We start from the raw sequence: 21,556 nt of genomic DNA, 5'->3' as shown, positions 1-21,556 counted from the left end.
AGGCTCTGAGAGAAATTTCCTTGCAAGAAGTTTATTGGACGGTGCTCTTAGGATCAGCTGCTCTGTGGAAGTGAAGGAGGCAGGACTGAGCAGAGGGGAAACACTAAGCTGAGGCAGGTACAACAGAGATCTTTGGGGCTGGGATGGGACTTGATACTGCCATATAACCCTTTTGCTGCCTGTGGGCTGTCCCAGACAAAGTGGTGATTTGGGGTGAGGTGCTTCTTCTTGGCCTGAGAGCAAGTCCTAGAGAGGGATGCAGCTGAAAATTGTGGCCACCATCTCTTGGGACTAGAGCTTTCAGACTTGGAGGCAGGAATCTGGACCACACACCACTATGTCCACCACAGGGAGTAACTCTGATTTGCAAAGAGGAAGCATGGCTGTGGTCACTTAAAATTCAAAGGGCAGAAGAACACATTGATGCATGAGGTAAACTTAAGATTTTGCTTTGGGTATTAACTGTTATCTTTTGCATTCTCCATAGTATTATGCAGTTGCTTGGCGCATTTCCTTCACCCAGTGGTCCTGCCTCTCCTTGTAGTCTGGTGAATGAGACCACTTTGATTAAATACTCCAGGCTCCCAACCATAAACAAGCATAGTTTCCGGTACTTTGTCTTGGATAACAGTGTCATCCTGGCAATGCTGGAGCAACCTCTTGGAAATGAACAGAGTAAGTTGCAGCACTTTTGGCCTTCTCCATTGCTAAATCGACGTGTTCGTCAGTACTCGCAGGCTGTTTCCAGGGTCAGGGAGGGAAAAGACTGCGAATGCCCACAGAAAATAGAATACACATATTAAATAGAATCTCTTAGAGGCTCTTTGTATGTATCTGAAATATCAGAAAGGAGCTCTATAGTTCTGTAAAAAGTTTATTTTAGTGGGGTATTTTCTCTTGTGTAATGTGTATAAAAATTATTATTACTCTTCCTGAACTTCGGATCCTGCCCTTCTCCTCTTCTGGTCCTCATTCCACATCGTTGTATTTCAGTTATCCGTGCCACCCAAACAGGCGGGAAATTTGAGGAGTCATCTTGGCCTGCTCCTTCCTGTTTCCCCCTTCCATAATTGGTGTCCAAGTTTCTGCTTACCCAGTGACTCTTGCATCTTTTTTTCCTCTGCATCCCTGCCAATACATCCAAATGCAGGGCCTTAATATTTCTTACTCAGATTATTGTGGTTGCTTCCCACATGGTCTGACCACCCCCACCCCCCCATTCCAAAATATCTTACCCTTACCCCAGTCCTACTTGCTGCCATCATTATACTCTTAAATATGGATCTGACCATGCCAGTGCCCTCCTGAAAACCCTTTAATGATTTTCCGTTGACATAGCATACACTATTTCCCTCCTCAACTCCCCCCCCCCAGTTGTAACCCATCTCGAGGTACATGATTACCACTACAACCGAGGCTACTCAGAGTATATATATATATTTTTTCTGATGGCTTTTGGAATCAGCCAGTATGTAAAGGAAGCATGTTCTCAGAGAGACCCTTATTTCTGGGGAAGTGAAGCTTACAGAACCTATGGGCAGAGAGGGTCCAGGGAATCACCCACTGTTCCTTCACTTACAGGTGAAGAAATGGAGGCTCAGAGAGAGTATGTGACTTGGTCAGGGTTACTCAAGAAGTACGTGGTATGACTAGGACTAGTGTCCAAATTTTCTGAGCCTCATGCTGTCCTTTTCTGTTGTCCCTGCCCCCAAGGATTTTCTTAGTAATTGAAGACTTGTTACCTTTACAAAGGTGAACAGGGTCTTACAGTCTGATGCAAATTCTGTTGAGACTGTATAAGTAGGATCTCATGAATCCATAAAATGAAAATGAAACCTTTCCCTATAGCTCAGAGACGAGTGGATACCATCACAGGTTTCCATTGTGTGGTGGTAAGATACAATGACTTTAATATAAAATAGATGTTGCCTTTAAGCATCGCCCAGCTCTAGAAGTGCTAGTTCCAGCTCTTCCCTGCATGCACTTCAATCTTCTCTGTCCTAGACCTAGGGCTTGCTTCACTTTCTTCCTTGTCTTGTACCTGTTATTCATGATTCCTCCAGCTTTCTACTCCCAGGCCACCTGCTGTGGAGTCTAAAATCTCAGTGTTCCCTTCAGGTTTCCTGGCCTGAGGGGTCAGTGTCAGCCCTCTTTCAGATTTTTTAGGACTTCCCTACTCTCATTCACAGTAATTTCACTGCTTTGGAAGTGTACTAAAAATATAAACAGTTAGGACTTTATAGATTTACAAGGACATTTTAATAGTTTATTATAATAGTTAATAACAGAAGAAGTGAGAAAAAAAGTTTGAAGAAGTTGAACTCCCACACCAGGACAGAAGGAGGGAATAAGGAGGAGGATCTGGGTCACTTAGGAAATCCATCCTGAGTTCCTCCCATCCCCCCCCAACCCCCAAATCCCTGCCCCTGAACTTCTCCTGGGATGGAACAGTGACTGCCTGTGGTGGATAGCATTACACAAGGCGTGGGGGAATGCAGCAGCAGCACTGCAGACAACCAGTCTGTCTCTCTGTACTAAGAGTATTGGCTAGGACAGGGTTTACCAAAAATGTGTATGTGTACCCATGGAGGCATGTGAGATGGTGTTGGTGAATATATTGGTGAACGTTATTTTATGTATTGTTAAACATGTGTTTAAAAAATACATTATTAGCACACCAAAATTCACAGTTTTCCATTTAAAAATACATAATTTCCTTTTAAAATAGATGTAAGTTTAAATAAGAAAGTGGTTGATACAAAGTAAGATAATAGTACTTACGGCAAGTGGATATGGCAGAAACCGCAGAGGTGGCACACGACAGGAACACTCTGGCTTCAAACACTGTGCTGGGGTTTGGATTATTAGAGGCTCTACAGTTGATAGCACGTGTATTTTAAATGGTTGTTGTCTGAAATAACTTTTTATGCCAATATTTTATTCTAGATGATTTTTTCCCCTCTGTCACTGTGCTGGTCCGGGGAATGTCTGGAAGACTTGCTTGGGCACAACAACTTTGCCTTTTACCCAGAGGAGCAAAAGCAAATCAGAAGGTATCCATTAGAAGTTACAGGGAAATGACTAGGAGTGAGTGAGTGCATGCGTTCGAGTGTGCGTGTGTTATGATTTAAAGGTTAAATAATATCCCAACAAAATTCATTAATATTTTTGATCCTAGTCAGGGTTCAGTCAGTGGGTTCACATCAGAATCATCTTAGGAGCCCATAATTTCCACATCCACTAAATTACTCTTTAAAGACATCTTCATGACGGGTGTATTTTCAAAAAGCTTTCCAGGTGATTCTGAATCCGCTTATGATCAAGAACTGTTCTGAGCCGTGGCCTCATTTTTTTATTCTGTGTTAAATATAATAAAACTCAGGTATATGCCGTATATGAAAAAAATTTGGCCAGACTCTCTATCTCTCTGGCAACAGGACTTAGTTTCACATTGTTTTTATATGATTAATTCCTGTGTAATTGGTAATATGCCCTATAATTTTTTTTAATATGCTGTATAATTTAATGAAATCTTATTTGGGATGGCATAGTTTATTTTCTTTGTAACGTTTGTAATTTTGTGAATAAAATTTGCTCATGGGAGAAGGTTGGAGAATTCAGATAATAAGGAAGAAATTTTAGATCATCTGTACTCTGACTTTCCAGAAGTAGTCACTAAGTATTTTCGTGGATTTATTTACAATCTTTTTTTCTTTTCTGTACACAATAATATTAAATAGAATTTGAGTCCTTTTTATATACTGTTCTTTTCACTTTTTACATTACTAGCTTTTACTTACGTTACTAAAAATTCCTTAAAACATGACTTCATAAAATGTCACCAGCATTTAAGAGAGACAGCCACAAAATTGGAGCATGTGTCTAAAGTCATTTAACATCCTAGCCATCTCTTTTAGATGAGATGTGTTTTTACCCTGAGGAGCACACCCCTGTTTTCACTTGCTGGCATCACGCAGATCACATTCTATCAACACTGTAAGCCACTAAATTAGCATTAAAGACAGGAGGAAGGAGATCAGGAAAGGAACTAAAATTTGTTGATGCTTTAATATGTGCCTTATACATTTTTATTTAATCATTACAACATCCTTGAGATGGATTATTTCTACTTTTCAGATGCAAAAACAGAAGCCTCACAGTTAATGTATATTAAAGCAGAGATTTGGAGCTATGAGGATCTAGATTTGGTATTCAGTTGAACTCACTGTCTAGAGAGGCCCAGGGGACCTAAACTTGTACTTTGTTATATGGGATGATATGAGAGCCCTTGGAGAAGAGGGAATTTTGAGCCTTAAGTTCTGAACTGCCTTATCAATTGGTTTACCACTTAATATGGGAGATTCTGGCCTGGGGCTGTTAGAGGTATACAACCCATAAGTCACAAAATCTGCAAAATGAACGTTTTTATAAAAATAAAGGAGTACACTGGTACACAGTCTGCTTACCTCTAGTGTTAGCAGTGGTATTTGCAGATTCTTAACTGAGTTTCAGTGTTATGTAATCCTAGGGAAACAGGCATCTAAGAGACCGGGGAAGTACATGTCATTACAGAGGCACCAAATGTAATACACATAACATTATTTGTTTTATTTTAACAGCTTTTTGTACCTGAACCTCGTCCAGTTCCTAAAAACGATGTTGGATTTAAATATACCGTCAAACATCGACCGTTTCCTGAAGAGGTGGATAAGATTCCTTTTGTGAAAGCAGATCTGAGCATTCCAGATTTGCATGAAATTGTCACTGAAGAAGTAAGATAAGTTATTGTCAGCTATTGTTAAGGGAAGGATTATAAACATTCTTGAACAACTGCTGTGGTCGAGACACTGCTTTTTTTTTTTGATGTTGTTGGAGGTGGTTCCTGAGATGACCTAGATCTCTGTCATCTAGGTTACCATGTAGTAGGACAAGTGTAGTTTGTGGCTGATTGAAAGGACCTGGACCTCTCTTGGAGAGGCGTCTGGGCTGGTCCAGCAGGATGGGGACATGATCAGACTCTGGTGGAGGGTTTTTGGAGCAGGGAGACCAGTTTAGAGATTTTGATGACCATTCGGGAAGGGAAAAGGAAAGACTACCTGAGTGATAGTGGAGGTTGAAACACATGGGATGTACTGTAGAGGTAGACCCAAGCAGTTTTTGATTGATGAGAGAAGGAAAAAAACTGTAAGAACTTAGATTCTGAAGCTGAGTGACAAGGGAAATATCAGTGCTGTTTACAGAAATATGGATTATTTAGGAAGAGGACAGGTTTGGGAAGATGGGAAAAATGTATTTGGTTTTAGATTAATTTAGATAATTAGATTAAATGATTGGTATCTTAGATCAAGAAAGAAGTTGTTTAAGAAGTAGGGGCATAAGTATGTTAGGGCTTGAGAGAATAGGGCAGGAATCGGAGGCTGCTTACACTAGCCAGAGAGACTGGGGAGAAGGAGCACTAAGTAGAGGATTTTGGCATGAATGTGTGGGTGACCTTTGGGAGCAGGTTCAAAAGAGTGTTCAAGTCAGGGACAGGAGTGTAAGGGGCTGGGGAGTGAATGGTTAATGAGAGGTAGTGAACATAAACTATACAGTTAGCAGTAAAGAGAAGAGTACAAAGTGGATAATAGCGTGAGGAAATGGCCTAGCTAAGGCAAGGCAAAGCTAGTTTTTACTTTTCTTTTTTTTTCTTTCTTTTTTTTTTTTAAACTCATAGATGCGAGGAATAAGAACATGCTTAGAGGCTGAAAGGAAGGAAGCAGTGGAGAAGGGCCTGTGTCTGCTAACACTGTAAGGTGGGCTAGGGAAACGATAAGTAATCGAATAAGGCCCTGGAGGCAGTAAGGTCAAGAGTCTGAGTGATTGTGTCTAGAAAAACCTTATTTCTGGTAAGACGGGAGAGAGAGAGCAGGTGGAGGTTCAGAGACATTTGAAGGTGGAAAGGAGGGAAACTGAAGGAGCTCATGTAAATTTTTAATTTTAGTTCTTAGCAATGAAATAGGGAATAAAATATGGCTCATAAAATTGCCAGGCAGCCCAGCCCAGGTTAAATAGAATTGTCTGTAGTGAAATTACTTAACTTACTGTGCTTCTTCAAAAGCCCTTGGGATCTGGAGGTATTAAGTAAAAAATTTGGTGTGGAGATTGATAGGGGAAAGAATATGAAAGAATAAAAAAACATGGCCATTTATATATTTAGAAGACGGGTACTAAGATGTTAGATTTGGGGGGTTAGGCTTGGTGGGGAAATAGACGAAGCCGGGATATACCGGCCTGGGACAACGTGAGGAGGGATTGAATGCTCACAGTGCTGGGAAAGCACAGCCTGGGAAGTGAAGGTGTGGGAGAGCTGCAGGAGGGGGCTTGTGGGTGGAGAAGGGAATCTCATCATTGTAGCTCTTTAAAGTACAGCTTACCTGAGGTTCAGAGTGTGCTCATGGATGGCCAAAGTTATGAAGGTTGAGGAAGTTACAGAAATAAAAGCCAGGCTATTGGAAGGATCATTGCTCACCACAGAGGATTGAGTTTAAACTAGGTTTGATCAGAAGGGAAGCGGGGGTCGGGGAGAGTCTCTGAATCTAGTGGAGTAATCCATAGGGACGAGAACTTTCAACATGAGCTGCGGGGTGAGGGTGGACAGTGATGAGGGAGAGCGGGTGAAAGCAACAACTCTGCCCCCTTTCTTGCCCATTTGAGGGGAAGCAGAGACAGAATGGTTTCATTTACAGCAAGGAGATGAAGGACATCATTGTTGATGCTACAGGGGAGTTTTTTGGGTATTTGTTTTAACCTTGAAACATGTTTGCTTGGTTGCGTTCTCTATTGAAACTCAGTGTTGATCACTGAAAATTATCTGCGTTTTCTTTGTTGCTTAAAGCTTTTTATTCTTAAATTAAGATTGATCCTATTACTTTTATGATAGTTCCAAAAAAATTAAATATTTGATTTATTTCAGTTAGAAGAGAGACATGAGAAATTAAGGAATGGCATGACCCAGCAGATTGCTTATGAAGTACACCTTGAAAAACAAAGTGAGGAAGAACTGCAGAAGAGAAGTTTTCCTGATCCAATTACAGATTGTAAGCCTCCACCTCCTGCCCAGGAATTCCAAACAGCACGCCTCTTCCTTTCCCACTTTGGATTTTTGTCCTTAGAAGCATTGAAGGTAATTTTCCTAAACCTCTATATGAGTAAATATATTCATAAATTAACATGGATTTGATAAGGTAAAGCATTTTTATGAGGACAGAAGGAATTAAATAAATAAATCTTACCCTGTATGCAAGTAAATGAAATTCTGTGGTGCTGTAGTTTTTACTCTACAAGTCCAAGACTGTTTGTCTCATGAATCCTTCTGTGTTGGGGGGACAATCCCCCTATCTGAGGGGGCTGCTTTGGTAATACACCTAGCTCTGAAAGTCCCTAAGTAGTGCAGGGCCCATATCACATGTATAAAGGAAATCTTCAGATAATTAGAATAAGAATGTTAAAAATCTTCTATCAACATTTATGACCAAAGGCATAGGCTACAGTGGGCTCTGCTCTTCCATGCCACTCTTAAAAAGTAACACGTATTTGTGAGCCGAGGTTCTAAGGTCAGATTGGCTGGGTGTATGTCCTGGTGCCAGTGCTTGCCAGCCGTGTGGTCTTGGGCAGTTGCCCAACGTCTCCGAGTCTTAGCTCGTCATCCGAAACGCAGACAATAAAAGTACCCACGTCGCTGTGGCTTTGTGAGACTGTGTGAGACGCTCATGCAGTACCTAGTGCACAGCCACCAGCCTGGACGGTGAATACTGCCATGCTTTTTTTTTTTTTTTTTTTAAGTTGGCTCCACACCCAGTGTGGGGCTTGAACTCACAGCCCTGAGATCAAGGGTTGCACACTCTACTGACTGAACCAGCCAGGGCCTGGATATTGCAATTATTCTTTTTTTTTTTTCTTTAAAGATTTTATTTATTTATTTGAAAAAGAGCACAAGCGGGGGGTGGGGAGGTGCAGAGGGAGAGGGAGAAGCAGACTCCTCACTGAGCAGGGAACCCTGACATGGGGCTCGATCCCAGGACCGTGAGATTATGACCTGAGCCGAAGGCAGATGCTTAACCGACTGAGCCACACAGGCACCCCTATTGCCATTATTCTTAATTCCATTATCCTTTAAACAGTTTTACAAGGAAAGTGATACTATCCCTATTTTACAGATGTGGAAACAGGCTCAAAAATATGAAATAGCTTGCCCGAGGTAGATTTGGGGTTTGTACTAAGAGCTTTTTGTTTTGAAAAGCACAGTGGACGTGTGCCAGGCAAGAAGTTGCTCATTGCACAAGTTGTCCCCTGCCCTCACTCCCTAGCAGCTACTTGGTTAAAGGCCAAAGGTTAACTTTTTAGGAAAGCAGGGGCAACATTGCTGGTTTTGGGTTTCAGCACATTGATGGAAAATGTTCTGTGTTGTAGAAGAGTGAGTTGGTGATGGAGAGTATGAACATTACTCTGGGCTCGCACAAGTAGGGGGAGGGGCACAGGGAAAGGGAGAGAAAGAATCTCAAGCAGGCTCCAGCACAGAGCCCAATGTGGGGCTCAGTCTCACAATCCCGAGATCATGACCTGAGCTGAAATCGAGTTGGCTGCTTAACCAACTGAGCCATGCAGGCACCCCCCCGTGAAATTTTTTATTTTTTGTCTAGAAAGCGTGATATATTACAGAGAAAATAGGATCCAGAATTAGATACATAGTATGATCTCAATTGTCTTTGACAAAAAAAGACAATTGTAGTATACAAGAATGTTAAATAGCTTTTCTAGTTTAGGATAATGGTTGTGCTTACTCCTGCCACTTTATAATTTTTTTACTTAATATTTATCGAACTATGAGCAAGTATTGCTTTTATAATTAGAATAGTAAAAAGAGATAATAATTTGTCCTTTCTTCCTTTGGTGGTAGGAACCTGCAAATAGTCGCCTACCTCCTCACCTTATTGCACTTGACTCCACGATACCTGGATTTTTTGATGACATTGGGTATCTGGATCTCTTGCCGTGTCGTCCCTTTGACACAGTTTTTATTTTCTATATGAAACCAGGTCAGAAGACAAACCAGGAGGTAAGATTTCTGAATTTTGGGGATAACTTTTTATGCTATAAATGTTAACAAGTTTTATTTGGCTTGTGTTTATCCATAGTAGGAGGTAGGTTATACTTGATGCTTAAAGAATTGTGAACCAGTGCAGAATGGAATTAATGAAAATTGTGATGCCCAGAGTCCTAAGTCTTTTGATTCTCAAAAGAACATGATTCAGAAAGGAGCCATAGTGTTTCTTTCTTCCCCTTAAAGAATTCAGATTGATAGGACAAAAGAAACTGAAATACAGAAGGTTAACCACAAAAAGCTAAAGCTAGGCTCGATTGCTTAAGAAGATGAAAAACAGCAACAGATATTTACTGAACATCTTTGTGACTCACCGTGCCTGGGTATAGAAGTGAGTAACAACAGTCTTTCCTCTCAAGGAGCTCACCTTCCAGGTAGTTTCACAAGCAAGTGATTTCAGTCGAGGCATGTATAGCGTATGGTGGGGAAAAGAACACCTGAAATAAAGGACAGAAGCAGAAGACTGAAGTTAAAACTTAAGTTAAAGAAGACTGAAGCTGGTCCTTGTATCAGAGAGGGTAGGAGAAGGATGAAGAAAAATACAAGATAAGGGATAATGGGAAAAAGAGTAAATGACAAGAGATTTGACGTGTCTGTTGGAAATGAGTAGTTGAAACATGGAGTAGGCAGGCAGTTACCAACTTTTGACTAGGAAAGGGCCAAAGGAAGATTTATCAAATACAGTATTAGATGTGTAGGGCACTACGACTACATGATCTTGGAATTTTACTGTAATCCTTGTAACACTGTTAGCTGAACAGTGTTACAGATTGAACACACCTTAAGAAATTTATCAAATGTTTATTTCTATTAGAAGCACTATTTCAGATAATTGGTGAATTAGTAGAAAATGAGGTTGATTTATGAGAAAGTTCTTCTCATCTCATGCTGTTGATTCAATAAATATTTATTGAGTGTCCACTATCAGGTGCCAGGGTTGTAATGGTGAACAAGATCTACAAGGTATCTGACATCCCAGAACTACTGTCTAAAGGGGAACACAGATGACTAAATAAACAACCATAGTAAAGTGTGCATGTTATAGGAGCCAACCACAGGAAGACTTAACCTTGTTTTGAGGTTAGGAGGAGAAGACATTTTACTGGTATCTGTGGTTACATTAAGAGTAGGTAAAAAGGTAGCAGCAGGTCGTTACTAACAAAGTCATAGTATGTGTAATGGCCCTGGAGGTAAGAGAGATTTCCATCTTAACAAAATTCACTGTGGAGTCCAGCATACTTGGAGCTTGGGAGAATGTGAGCTTATGCCAGCTGGAGGTGAGACTAGTAGACTCCAGATGTTTGAAAGAACCTCAGAATGGGGTCGATTGCAGGGGTTGGGGATTTGTTTGGAAGAAGTCTCAAGCATGGTTCGTATGATAATAATAGGGCCGTTTTTCTTCTTCCTGTGAAAGAAGACACAAACTATTGAGGTAGCTCTTAAACTAACTCAGTTTCCTTAGCTTTCTAGGGACTGAGAGTGATTAGAGCATTGCACAGTCTGCAGCCTCCTGTAGATGTCTGAGCCCCAGCTTCCCTAGCCGCAGGGGAGCTTTAGATTAATTTCTGGCTGCCAGTCAGTGGCCTGCAGGTTGAATTTGACTCATCTATTGTGTCTCGACTAACTTTTCAGAAATTGTTTATTTTAAACTTCTACTTCTGAATAAAAATTTTAGTTGAAAGAAAACTGGAAGTGGCTGTCAAATCAGTTTGCTGACACTTACAGGACTGTGAAGGGCTATGGGTGAACTACTTAAGTGTGCTTCTAACGAGAAGTGTTTAAGACATGATGGCCTGGCAGTTTTTGCCCAGTGGATTGACAAGTAATCGAGGGAACACCCTGTATTTTGATTTGATCAGGCCTCTGTATGGTCTTGAGATAGATTAGCATTGATGAACCACATCTGTGACTTGTGGACCGACTCCATCACTGTCATTTGGAGAGTTTTAAAAACTCCAGGATTCCAGGATCCTACTTCTGATGCTGTATAGAAGGTCTGCAGTGATCTAAGAGAATCTCATATTTAAGAAATTGCCCAGGTGGCAGATTTATGTTTCCCTAGAACCTGTTGATTCATGTTTCTGTAGAATCAATGTCAGCTCACTCCTCTCTGAATTCAAGAATGCCTCAAATCTCTGTGTGCTGATTCTGAGTGCTATCAACAGTGATATCTATTGCTGTAATCAGTGTCAGGTGATCCTTATACTCTTTTGTGTTATATGATTTGTTTATGTGTTTTATAGATGTCGTTCATACTGCATACTTTTATTATTACAGATATTAAATTATAAGTCGAATGATCTTAGATTAAGATTTTTGATCAGATAAATCACTTAATAATTTTAGTCATTCTCACAAGGGAAATAATATTTAATACAAAATTAAATAAAAGTAAAATAAATGTTTTATAATTAAAAGTTTAATTAAATGTTCGAGAAAAAATATTCCCTTGGTGATTTTGATACATTCCCCCCTTTTTCATTTATAATTTGTAGAGGAGTTCTCATTTTCCTTCCCTTAGCATAGGGTTTTCAACAGCAGTACTATTGCTATTTTAGGCTAGATAATTCTTTGTTATGGGAGCTGTCCTATAAATAGGACATTTAGCAGCATCTTTGGCCTCTACTCACTAGATACCAGTAGCACCCCACAAGTTGTGATGACAGAAATGTCTTCAGACATTCCAGTTGCCCCCTGGAGGGGGAAATCACCCTCATGAGAACCATGGTTTTAGGGACTTTTCTTTTTGAGGCCAGTAAAAAGCCCAGGTATTAAATCTGGTATTTAGTGAAGAGGGGAGAGAACCTTCTGGTTACTTTTTTCTTCTGGAATGGCTGCATTCTCTTCTTTGGACTAAGAGGAGGGTGTTTTCTCACTTGTTTGTTAATTATACCTAATCATTATTGAATTTTTAATAGATTTGTGCCTTTTATATCCTTTGTCATGATGTGTAATAAAATAATCACATACCTGTGTAATGTATCTCACTAACCAGACAGTAGTCTGTGAAGACAGGGACATAGCAGTTTTAATTTACTTTTAGTAAACGTGTCTGGTTCAGTAATTCTTTGGCTACAAGGGAAGCTAAAGGCTTTACTTGCATTATCTCACTTAATCTTCCAACCATCATTATTATCCCTACTTTAGATTTGAAGGCAATGAAACAGTAAGATTAAGAAACTTTCCCAAGGCCCAGCCAGGATTTGAACCGAAATCTGTCTAACTAGAAGCATCATTTTTAACTATAGGGATGTATTCCCAAGTTTATTCTGAGCTTAGACTTAATTTGTCAGATACTTCAAAGCTAACTGATTTTTATGGAGATTTATTTTGATATGCTCTTTTGTTTCCTTCATTATAGCTGATGATTGGTATGTATTTCAGATTTTAAAGAATGTGGAATCTTCCAGAAATGTTCAGCCACATTTCCTAGAATTTTTGCTTTCCCTTGGCTGGTCAGTAGATGTGGGCAGACACCCTGGTTGGACTGGGCACGTTTCCACCAGTTGGTCTATTAACAGTTGTGACGATGGTGAAGGACCCGAACAAGGTAAAACTCATAATGGTCATTGTTTTCTCTTGTTTTGTTATTCTTGATTTCTTTCTTTACTATAAGTTTGTAGTCTTACTTTACAAAGAAACAAACAAACCAGAAGTATGTTAAAGAAAAGTTTTCTTCCCCTAATTGGAGTCCTCACAAGAGGCCACTTAACACTAGTTTGTATATTCTTTCAGATGTCTTCTGTGTAAATTTCAGGGGAAAAAATTACAGATAAAGTTAGTTAATAGAAAATTCATGGCTTAAATATCACAAAGCTAGTAAGTTCCCTTTTATATTGTGAGTAAACAACTTCTATTTTCTATAACAGTATTATAATAAATTGAAATTTATTTGCTAACAAGTGTGCTAACATATGTTGTCCAATACAGTTTTCTATTAACAGGTGTGTTTTATGAACTTTGTGGCTATCATTAAAGGTTACATTCTTGAGATATTATATAAAAACCTTTGTAGTAAACAGCTGACTATCTTGGAGAGATTCATGCCCATATCTACAAATCTTCCTGAGGAACTATAATCAGGATAATAAGTACCAGAGCAAGTATAAATTTAAACTTAAGACCTTTGCCCCACCTGGCTAATGCTCTTTGTTCTGAGGGCTCCTGAAGTCACTGGAGAGTTAATATTATCTCTGAAGTGGGTGATACCTGTGTTGAGTGCTTGGAATTATCAGAGTTGCTCTGTCAACAAGATTGTACTCTCTCAAGGTTTCCCACTGAATACCATGGTGACTTGTGACCTGTCATTTTTACTAATTTCAGTCAAGGTTGAATCGAAGTATTTGGGAATATACTCTAATTTTAGTTTCCATATATCCTTTAATATATGCTTGAGTATATTTAATTCCTGTAAGTAAATTGATAAAGGATATGCACATTTTTCAATTTGATAAATGTATCATTGGATGCTTATGGTTGCAGTAATAGAAAACTTGACCCAAACTGGCTTATATTTTAAAGGTCATTTAATGTCTGATGTAAATGAAAATTCCAGAGGTTAGTGTACATTTTTGTTGTCATTTGATCAGCACCCCATTCTCTTTCTCTACAATTTTCCTGTAGCTCTGCTGTTCGTATGTTGACTTTGTCCCTAGCCTGGCTTTTCTCATAGTACAAAAAGGCCATTCCAGGCTTTAATTCACATACCAACCCTAGCCTGAAGAGGAGAGATTAGCTGGGTCTCAGAACCTCCCTACACCTAGGTCCTTAGATATGCAGTGATTTGGCCACTCCAAACCTGTTGCCCTGGCAAGAGATGGAATGACCCTGGTAGAGAGCTATAGACCAGGTACAACCCGTATGAAGGGTCAGTTCCAGTCAGTTCACACCTGCTACAGAGTGGGGGAGGACGGAGTGTGTGTTCGGGCAATAACCAAAGTGTCCACTATGGTAGATGCAATGTGCCTTCCCGGTGTCTAAACCAGGAGTTGGCAAAGTACAGCCCATCCTGTTTTTGCAAATAAAGTTTTATTGGAACTCAGCTACACCTGTCTATGTATTGTTTATGACTGCTTTCATGCTACAGTGCAGCAGAGACCATGTGGCCTACAAAGCCTTATTTACTATCTGATCCTTTACAGAGAAAGTTTGTTAACCTCTGGTCTAAACTTCTGTTTGCCACATCCTCACCAACATTAGGTATCTTCCAATCTGTTAGCTGAGAAATTTTCTGTTTTTAATTGTGATTGAGTTTCAGCATTTTTTCGCATTTTTATTTCTCTCCTGAGAACTACTTGTTCATTTCCTCTTCCCAATTTTTTGTCAGGTTGTTGGTCTTTTATGTATTACCAGTAGGGCATTATGTTCATTCTAATTGAGAACTATACTAGCTCTCAGGAACGTTACTTTTGTTAATTCATTCTTGCTGGCTTAGAGCAGATGCTGTTACTCAAAATGTACATTTTATGTTGTGTCACTGACCATTGGGGAAGGTAGAGCAGAAGCAGAGCTGAGGAGCAGTAGAGACAGACCAGGGACAGAAATGCCTTGAAAGCAAGAGTACGAAACACGCAGACACCTGCCCTAACTCCTTTCAGAGGTCGGTGGTGGTCATCTTCCTTTGTATTACTACCTCTTCCTGAAAAACTGTTTTCATAATCTGCCTCATACAGATGAGTTCAAGTCCCTGCTAATCAGAAGTAGCCTAATTTAGAGTAGTTTCTTAAGATTTTATCATTTAAAGTTAGTGTAAAGACATTTAATGAACATTTATAGTTTATTCTTCTTACACACTCATTGGTTCTTGCTGGAAACATGCCTTCTGTTGATTACCATTTTATTAACCAGTTAAAATTTCATGAAGCTGGATGAAACTGATTTTTCTTGGAGCAGTAATGTAGTGTTTCTCATTCCTAGATGAAGTGATTTCCTCTGAAGACGTTGGGGCTAGCATTTTCAATGGACAGAAGAAGGTGCTGTATTATGCCGATGCCCTTACGGAAATAGCTTTTGTAGTTCCTTCTCCTGTGGAGTCCTTAAGTAAGAGCATTTTTTGTATGGTGCTGTTTTCAAATCTATTTTTGTATTCACTGGTTTGTGCAGTATTTTTGTGTTGGGAGAAATTCTGAAATTCTCTAAGTTGTTGTTTAACTTCTAAGACATGATAGCATTTAGAGTATGCCAAGGTATAGGATCTTAGCTCTTCTTAACTTTCTTAAGGACACTAGTTAAAGACAGGCAGACCTTGGGGCGCCTGGGTGGCAGAGCAGTTGAGTGTCTGCCTTCGTCTCAGGGCGTGATCCCGGCGTTATGGGATCGAGCCCCACATCAGGCTCCTCCGCTATGAGCCTGCTTCTTCCTCTCCCACTCCCCCTGCTTGTGTTCCCTCTCTCGCTGGCTGTCTCTATCTCTGTCGAATAAATAAATAAAATCTTAAAAAAAAAGAAAAAAGACAGGTAGACCCAACCTCTCATAATAATCTTTAAGTAGAGAAGTGGACCCACTTCAGCCTGTTTTTTTGTCTTTCTTTAATTAATCAGTACATAGAAGACTGGTTTTCCAGTTTATTCATTTTTTTCTCTATGAATGAGCCCCCACCTACTTGCCTGTTTCCATGTGAGAGCCTTATGTGGAACCCCAGAGAATCCTACAATTGGAAGATCTCTATAGTTGGAAGATAGCATCTGGCTGATCTTCTGACACCAAGTAGGAGAAACTTCACAACCTAGAAAAGGTGGTAAATTAATCCTGTTCTTCAAAGGATCAGGAGTGATTATTACTTCTCAGTCTGAACCCATAGTCTTATCTGGCCTAGAACCTTTGCTTCTTGCAAAGTAAGCTCATTTCTTTGTGCCTAACCAGGCAGTAGGTAGAAAATTTCACCTTCTTCATTGAGACCATCTGTAGGATGGGCTGCTATATATCATACTGTCATGGTTTCATCTCTAGGCTAATAACTTTTCTCGTGCCCTTGCTCTGGCAGCCTCCTGACCTTTGTACTTGGACCCTTGATTTCACACACTAGGCCCCCCACCCCTGTCTTATATTCTTAGGCCAGTTGTGTCCTTCCCTAGCAGTATCCCTAAGCAGCTGTTTGCCTTCATGTCAAGGCTGTGATCTACTACCCTAATTCCAGAAGCCAGGCCCCATTTGTCCTCTGTGAGTTGAGTCCCTGCTTCGTCTCTACCCCAACCTGTTTGCACCAACAGAGCTAGAGCCTTGTCCTCGTACTTTAGTTTCCACAGTTGGGTCTTCACCTCCTGTCATGAAATGTCCTGTGTGATGACTGTGCCCCTGCTGCAACTCAGCCTCCTCCTGTTTCTTGAGATTTGTCTTTGTGTTTGTGGTTTCTGACTCTCTGTGTGCTGGGCTCCAACCAGATCCCTTCTTAATCACAGAGACTAGGTCCTCTTTAGCTTCGGAATGCCCCAGTGCCACTTGGTACCGTGCTACATGATTGAATATGTAATCAAAATAATTCAGAGAATAATAGATGGCTTATATTCTGCATCTGAAAAGTCAAAATATTTTCTAGTCTTAGTCATCCTGTAGCTCAGGAGCCTCCAAACTATGGCACGCAGGCCGAAATCAGACCACTAAGTACAGTTTTTACATTTTTAGGGTTGTAAGTAAAGTACAAAGAAGAGACCGACATAGCCAGCAAAGCCTAAAATATTTACCAACCCTTTACAGAAAAAGTTTACCAGCCTTTTGTCTAGAGGCAGTGCTTCTCTTAAGTGACTTAGGCTAGACCATTAGCATAATTAAACACTTCTCTAAAGAAGTAGGACATATAATTGATTTTTTTCTTTACTCTGTAGCTGATTCATTGGAAAGTAACATCTCGGACCAAGATAGTGATTCAAATATGGATCTTATGCCTGGAATTCTGAAACAGCCATCCCTGACACTTGAGCTTTTCCCTAATCACACAGACAATCTTAATTCCTCACAGCGGGTAAGTAACTTTGTTGATACAGCTCTGAAAATTTGTCGTGCAATGGAAATAATTATAGAATCATCCCTTTAATCAACCTTTTAACTGTAACCTAGAGAGCAATGATAGCAGTACTGATTCATTAGTATCTTAATTTTTTAAAATCAAATTCTCACAATTTTCTTTTTTTCAGCTTGCAACAAATAGGTCATTCTAAGACAGCCTCTATTGTTTTCCTTGATTTGGCCATTCTGGTACCATGCTTGAGTCTCTCAGCCATTCCTTCTCAAGCCTGGGTTTATCCATTAAAGGTACAACAGTAATGGGGCACCTGGGTGTCTCAGTCGGTTAAATGTCTGCCGTTGGCTCAGGTCATGGGATCGAGCCCCGTGTTGGGCTCCATGCTCAGCAGGAAGTCTGCTTCTCCCTCTCCCTCTGCCTCTTCCCCGGAACCCCCCCCCCCCCGCTCACATGCGTGCTCCTGCTTTCTCTCTCAAATAAATAAAACCTCAAAAAAAGAAAAGGTGCAATAGCAGCTGTATGTTCCACATCTTTAATCATGCAACATTCAACTTAAGTCTGGTGTATACAAATGGTAGCACTTTGGAGACTAACCCAGTGTGTGACTAGACATAATGAGTGAGGCACACAGCAGCCACCACAAGAAGGGAGCATTTTACTTTTATACTATTTTTCTTGCCATATGAGTAGATGTTATGTCTTTATTTTTGTTTTCTCCTCCTGTTACGTCTTCATCCTTACTGGAAAGTGGACAAGTGAGTGATAGGAGGATATAGGATCATTTCATAAATATGGGAAGATTGATTTGTAACAAATAATAAGAAAGACAAAAAAAGTGCAACCTTGATTGAACCATTCTTTGATTTTACAGGATTTTAATTTGGCTCCTTCCCCATGAAAGTTGTTTTTAACATAAATAAAAGTGACTCTTGAACAATAGGTTTAAACTATGTGGGTCCACTTATATGTGGATTTTTTAAAAAATAAATGCAGTACAGTGTTGTAAATGTATTTTCTCTTCCTTATGATTTTCTTAGTAACATTTTATTTTCTCTAGCTTTACAGTACATATTACATCTAATATATAAAATATATGTTAATTGACTATATTATTGGTAAGACTTCTCTTCAACAATAGGCTATTAGTAGTTAAATTTTGAAGAATCAAAAACTAATTTAGGAAAAATAGTTGTTTAAGACTTTCTGAAGTAGACTCATATTGAAAATCAGGAGTTGCATATTTAAAAGGTTTCATAGAGTACAGTTTGGAGATGAACATGTCTGTGTAGGGTGGAAATATAGGATTTCAGCCAGATCTGATATTCAATGATTGTACTCATTTTCTGAATGTCAGTATGATTATCCCTTAAAATACAAAATCTTCAAAGCACCACGTTTTATTACTTATACTTTGCAGACTACTTACTAACCTTAAAAATAGGACCTGCTTTATCAGCAAAAATGGGTTTACTAGAGAATAGCAAAGAATTCCAATCAGGGACATGCAAACTATGGCAAAACTATTGGCAAATCCAGCAAATAGAGGAGAGGAACATTTTATGGAGAATGAGGAGGAAGTTGGGAGGGGTTGTTCTGAGTGGAAATCCATTGGAGGAAAGCAAGAGTTCAGGAGGAGAATGACTAACCAAGGTTTCTTATTGGCTGAGTTGCGGGGGATTTCTTGGTAGGAGATTGCATGTACATCTTTTCGTGGTGAGGCCTATAATTGACTATTCTTTCCTGTTGATGATTCTTCTTTTGGGGTCTGTAATGGGCAGTTCTTCATGTAATTGCTCTTGGGTGGTATGGCTCCTTTTTCTAGCCTCCCACTTTAGTGAGGTTTCCCTTTGTTAATTTTTACACTACTAACTAAAAAGAGAAAAATAGTACCTCAATAGATGCAGAAAAAGTAGTTGACATAGAATTCAACATTCATTCATGACTTTCTGGAAGAAGAGAACTTTCTCAACCTGAGACAGAGCTCTGCTGGAAGCCTAGAGCTAAGAGTATACTATACAGTATTGTTGACTGCTTTCACCCTGAGTAGAGGACAAAGCAATGATGTCTGCTCTCACCACTTGTATTCAGCATGGAGTACTATGACAAGAAAAAGAATTAAAGTGCATAAGGATTGGAAAGGAGAAGTAATACTGTGTTTGCAGATATGATCATATATGTAGAAACCCTGAGGAATCTTTTTGAAAGAATCTACTAGATCTACTGGGTGAGTTTATTAAGGTTATAGGAAAAAAGGCCACTGTGTTAGGCTGAATTCTAAGATGACCCACAGAGACTCTTGCCCCTGTATGATGTCCTCCCCTTGTGTGTGGGTAGAACCTGTGAATATGATGAGATATCCTGTGATTATGTTACATTATACAGTAAAAGGGATTTTGTGGATATAATTATTAAGGTTACTTTGAGTTAATCAAAAGGGAGATTACCCAGTAGGCCTGACCTAATCATTAAGAACCCCTCCCCTTTTTTTTAAGATTTTATTTATTTGAGAGAGAAAGAGAGGGTGTGAGTAGGGGGAAGGGCAGAGGGAGAAGCAGACTCCCCGCTGAACCGGGAGCCTGATGCAGGGCTCAATCCTGGGACTACAGGATCATGACCTGAGTTGAAGGCAGACTCTTAACCGACTGAGCCACCCAGGCACCCCATAGGAGCCCTTTAAATCTAGGGCTGAAGTCAGAGATTCAAAGCTGATTAGGAGCCATGCTAAGAAAATGGTCTCTCAGTGTGGCTGATGTCTGCCACCAAGTTGGGGAAGATCTTTTAGTCACAGTCATTTTCTGTGACTGCCAGAATACAAACAGAAATGGAAATAAGAATCTAGGGAAATTGCCATGGTCTCTGTCATCTGCTGAACACAGGTATGTTTCTGTACTAATAAAGCAGTTTTATTTTTTAAATTCAACTTAGATATGAGAGTCTCTCTTCTGTCCACATAGCTTCGTTTAGGGCTTTAGCACAAACTCCTCCCGGCTGCATGTCTTTGAAGTGGTGGTGCTCAGAGCACCAGTTTGCTAAAGGGGAGCCACAGAGTCCTGCTAGCCCTTCAGAGAAACTTCAAGCCGATCAGGTAGGCAGGGACACCAGAAGCAAACTGCATGATAGCAAAGACATAAGCAACTCTTCTTTTCTTTCTGTTGGCAAGAAAAAGGTCTTTTTTTGGCTTAGATTGCAGTAGGAAACTTCTGGCCTAGAAATGAGAACTAGAAGTAACTTGCTGATGGGACGTTTTAGAGATTAGGATCCCCAGGCAAACCAGTGACGTTGCTGTGATGAGGAAAGCATTCTGCTTGCTGGCCATAGACAGATAGACTCAAATCCTTTGAAGCCCTCATTAAGACATTGCCTGCAAATTTTTTGAAGATTTTATTTACCCATTTATTTTAGAGAGAGTATGTGCTAGCAAGTGGAGGGGCCGAGAGAGAGGGAGAAAATCTCCAGCATACGTGGGGCTCGATCCCACATCCCCAAGATCAGGACCTGAGCTGAAACCAAGAGCCGGACGCCCAACCGACTGAACCACCCAGGCACCCCGCCCACAAGTTTTATTTTTATTAATGTAAATTATAATTGGTCCGTATTCCTTATCTACTTTTCTTTGAGAATTTAAGACCTTCATTTCTTTGTTCTAGGTTGAGACTTGATAAACAGAAGTCAAAGAAGAGCTTTTTTGCAAATATATTTCACTTTTTTCCTGACGTGATTTCCCATGACCTGATACTTAAATCACTGGCCAGCTTGATAAATATGTGGTTGGGTAGTTTTATTAAGCCGCTTCTTTTTTTTCCCTCCCCCTTCTCCTTTTCTGCTTTTCTCTACCTCATATAGCTTAGTCCCAGTTCCAGAATGAAGAAGCTGCCTCAGGGTCGCCCTGTGCCTCCCCTTGGACCTGAGACAAGAGTTTCTGTAGTCTGGGTGGAGCGCTATGATGATATAGGTACTGTGTAAGGGCTTTGTCCATAAGTAAAATTATTGTAGAATGACAATGACTTGCTGAATGTCTAGGGAGAGGCAGCACAGATGTGGTATGGTGGCCAGAAGCTGGAGCTGGAGCTCAGCAAGCCTGGGTTGGCATCCTGGCTCCACCCCTCACTCAATTTCTTTAAGCCTCAGATTACTCTTCTGTTAAATGGAGACACTCATGGTGCCTCCTAGTTATGATGATTTGGTGAGACTAGTGGATGTAAGTGGATGTAAAACTTAGCTATTCTTGATATCACACTGAATGGCTTGTTGCAAGTCAGTCCCACTCCACGTAGCTCCCAGTCATCCCAAGACCTCTGGAAGGGGGAAGGGGGAACACTTCCCTCACCTCTGCATGAACCCTACTGTCTCGTTCTGGTGTAAAGATTAATTTGTCCTTAGGAATTCTGCCATGGATAAGTTTCTCATGATTTTTATGTAAGCAACATAAGAGCATTAGAAATGCATACTTAGCCTAGAAT

The 21,556-nt window shown here is 40.1% G+C and overlaps 1 protein-coding gene across 2 annotated transcripts in view; it reads left to right on the top strand.

Moving 5' to 3' along the window:
- The window catches only part of RALGAPB (Ral GTPase activating protein non-catalytic subunit beta), an 85,233-nt gene that overhangs the window by 49,754 nt on the left and 13,923 nt on the right, over positions 1 to 21,556 (top strand). For both annotated transcript variants that reach the window (XM_026503494.4, XM_026503495.4), the window contains exons 19-27: positions 488 to 675; positions 2,947 to 3,053; positions 4,620 to 4,772; positions 6,953 to 7,162; positions 8,936 to 9,094; positions 12,524 to 12,689; positions 15,056 to 15,178; positions 16,960 to 17,096; positions 20,940 to 21,048. In XM_026503494.4, coding sequence (XP_026359279.1) covers positions 488 to 675; positions 2,947 to 3,053; positions 4,620 to 4,772; positions 6,953 to 7,162; positions 8,936 to 9,094; positions 12,524 to 12,689; positions 15,056 to 15,178; positions 16,960 to 17,096; positions 20,940 to 21,048 — 1,352 coding nt within the window. The remainder of the gene's footprint in view (positions 1 to 487; positions 676 to 2,946; positions 3,054 to 4,619; positions 4,773 to 6,952; positions 7,163 to 8,935; positions 9,095 to 12,523; positions 12,690 to 15,055; positions 15,179 to 16,959; positions 17,097 to 20,939; positions 21,049 to 21,556) is intronic.

Source organism: Ursus arctos, unplaced genomic scaffold (genome assembly GCF_023065955.2).
Source record: "Ursus arctos isolate Adak ecotype North America unplaced genomic scaffold, UrsArc2.0 scaffold_16, whole genome shotgun sequence".
NCBI classification, from domain to species: Eukaryota; Metazoa; Chordata; class Mammalia; order Carnivora; family Ursidae; genus Ursus; species Ursus arctos.
Note: the sequence above shows the minus strand (reverse complement) of the source record. Positions and strands in the feature narration are given on the sequence as shown.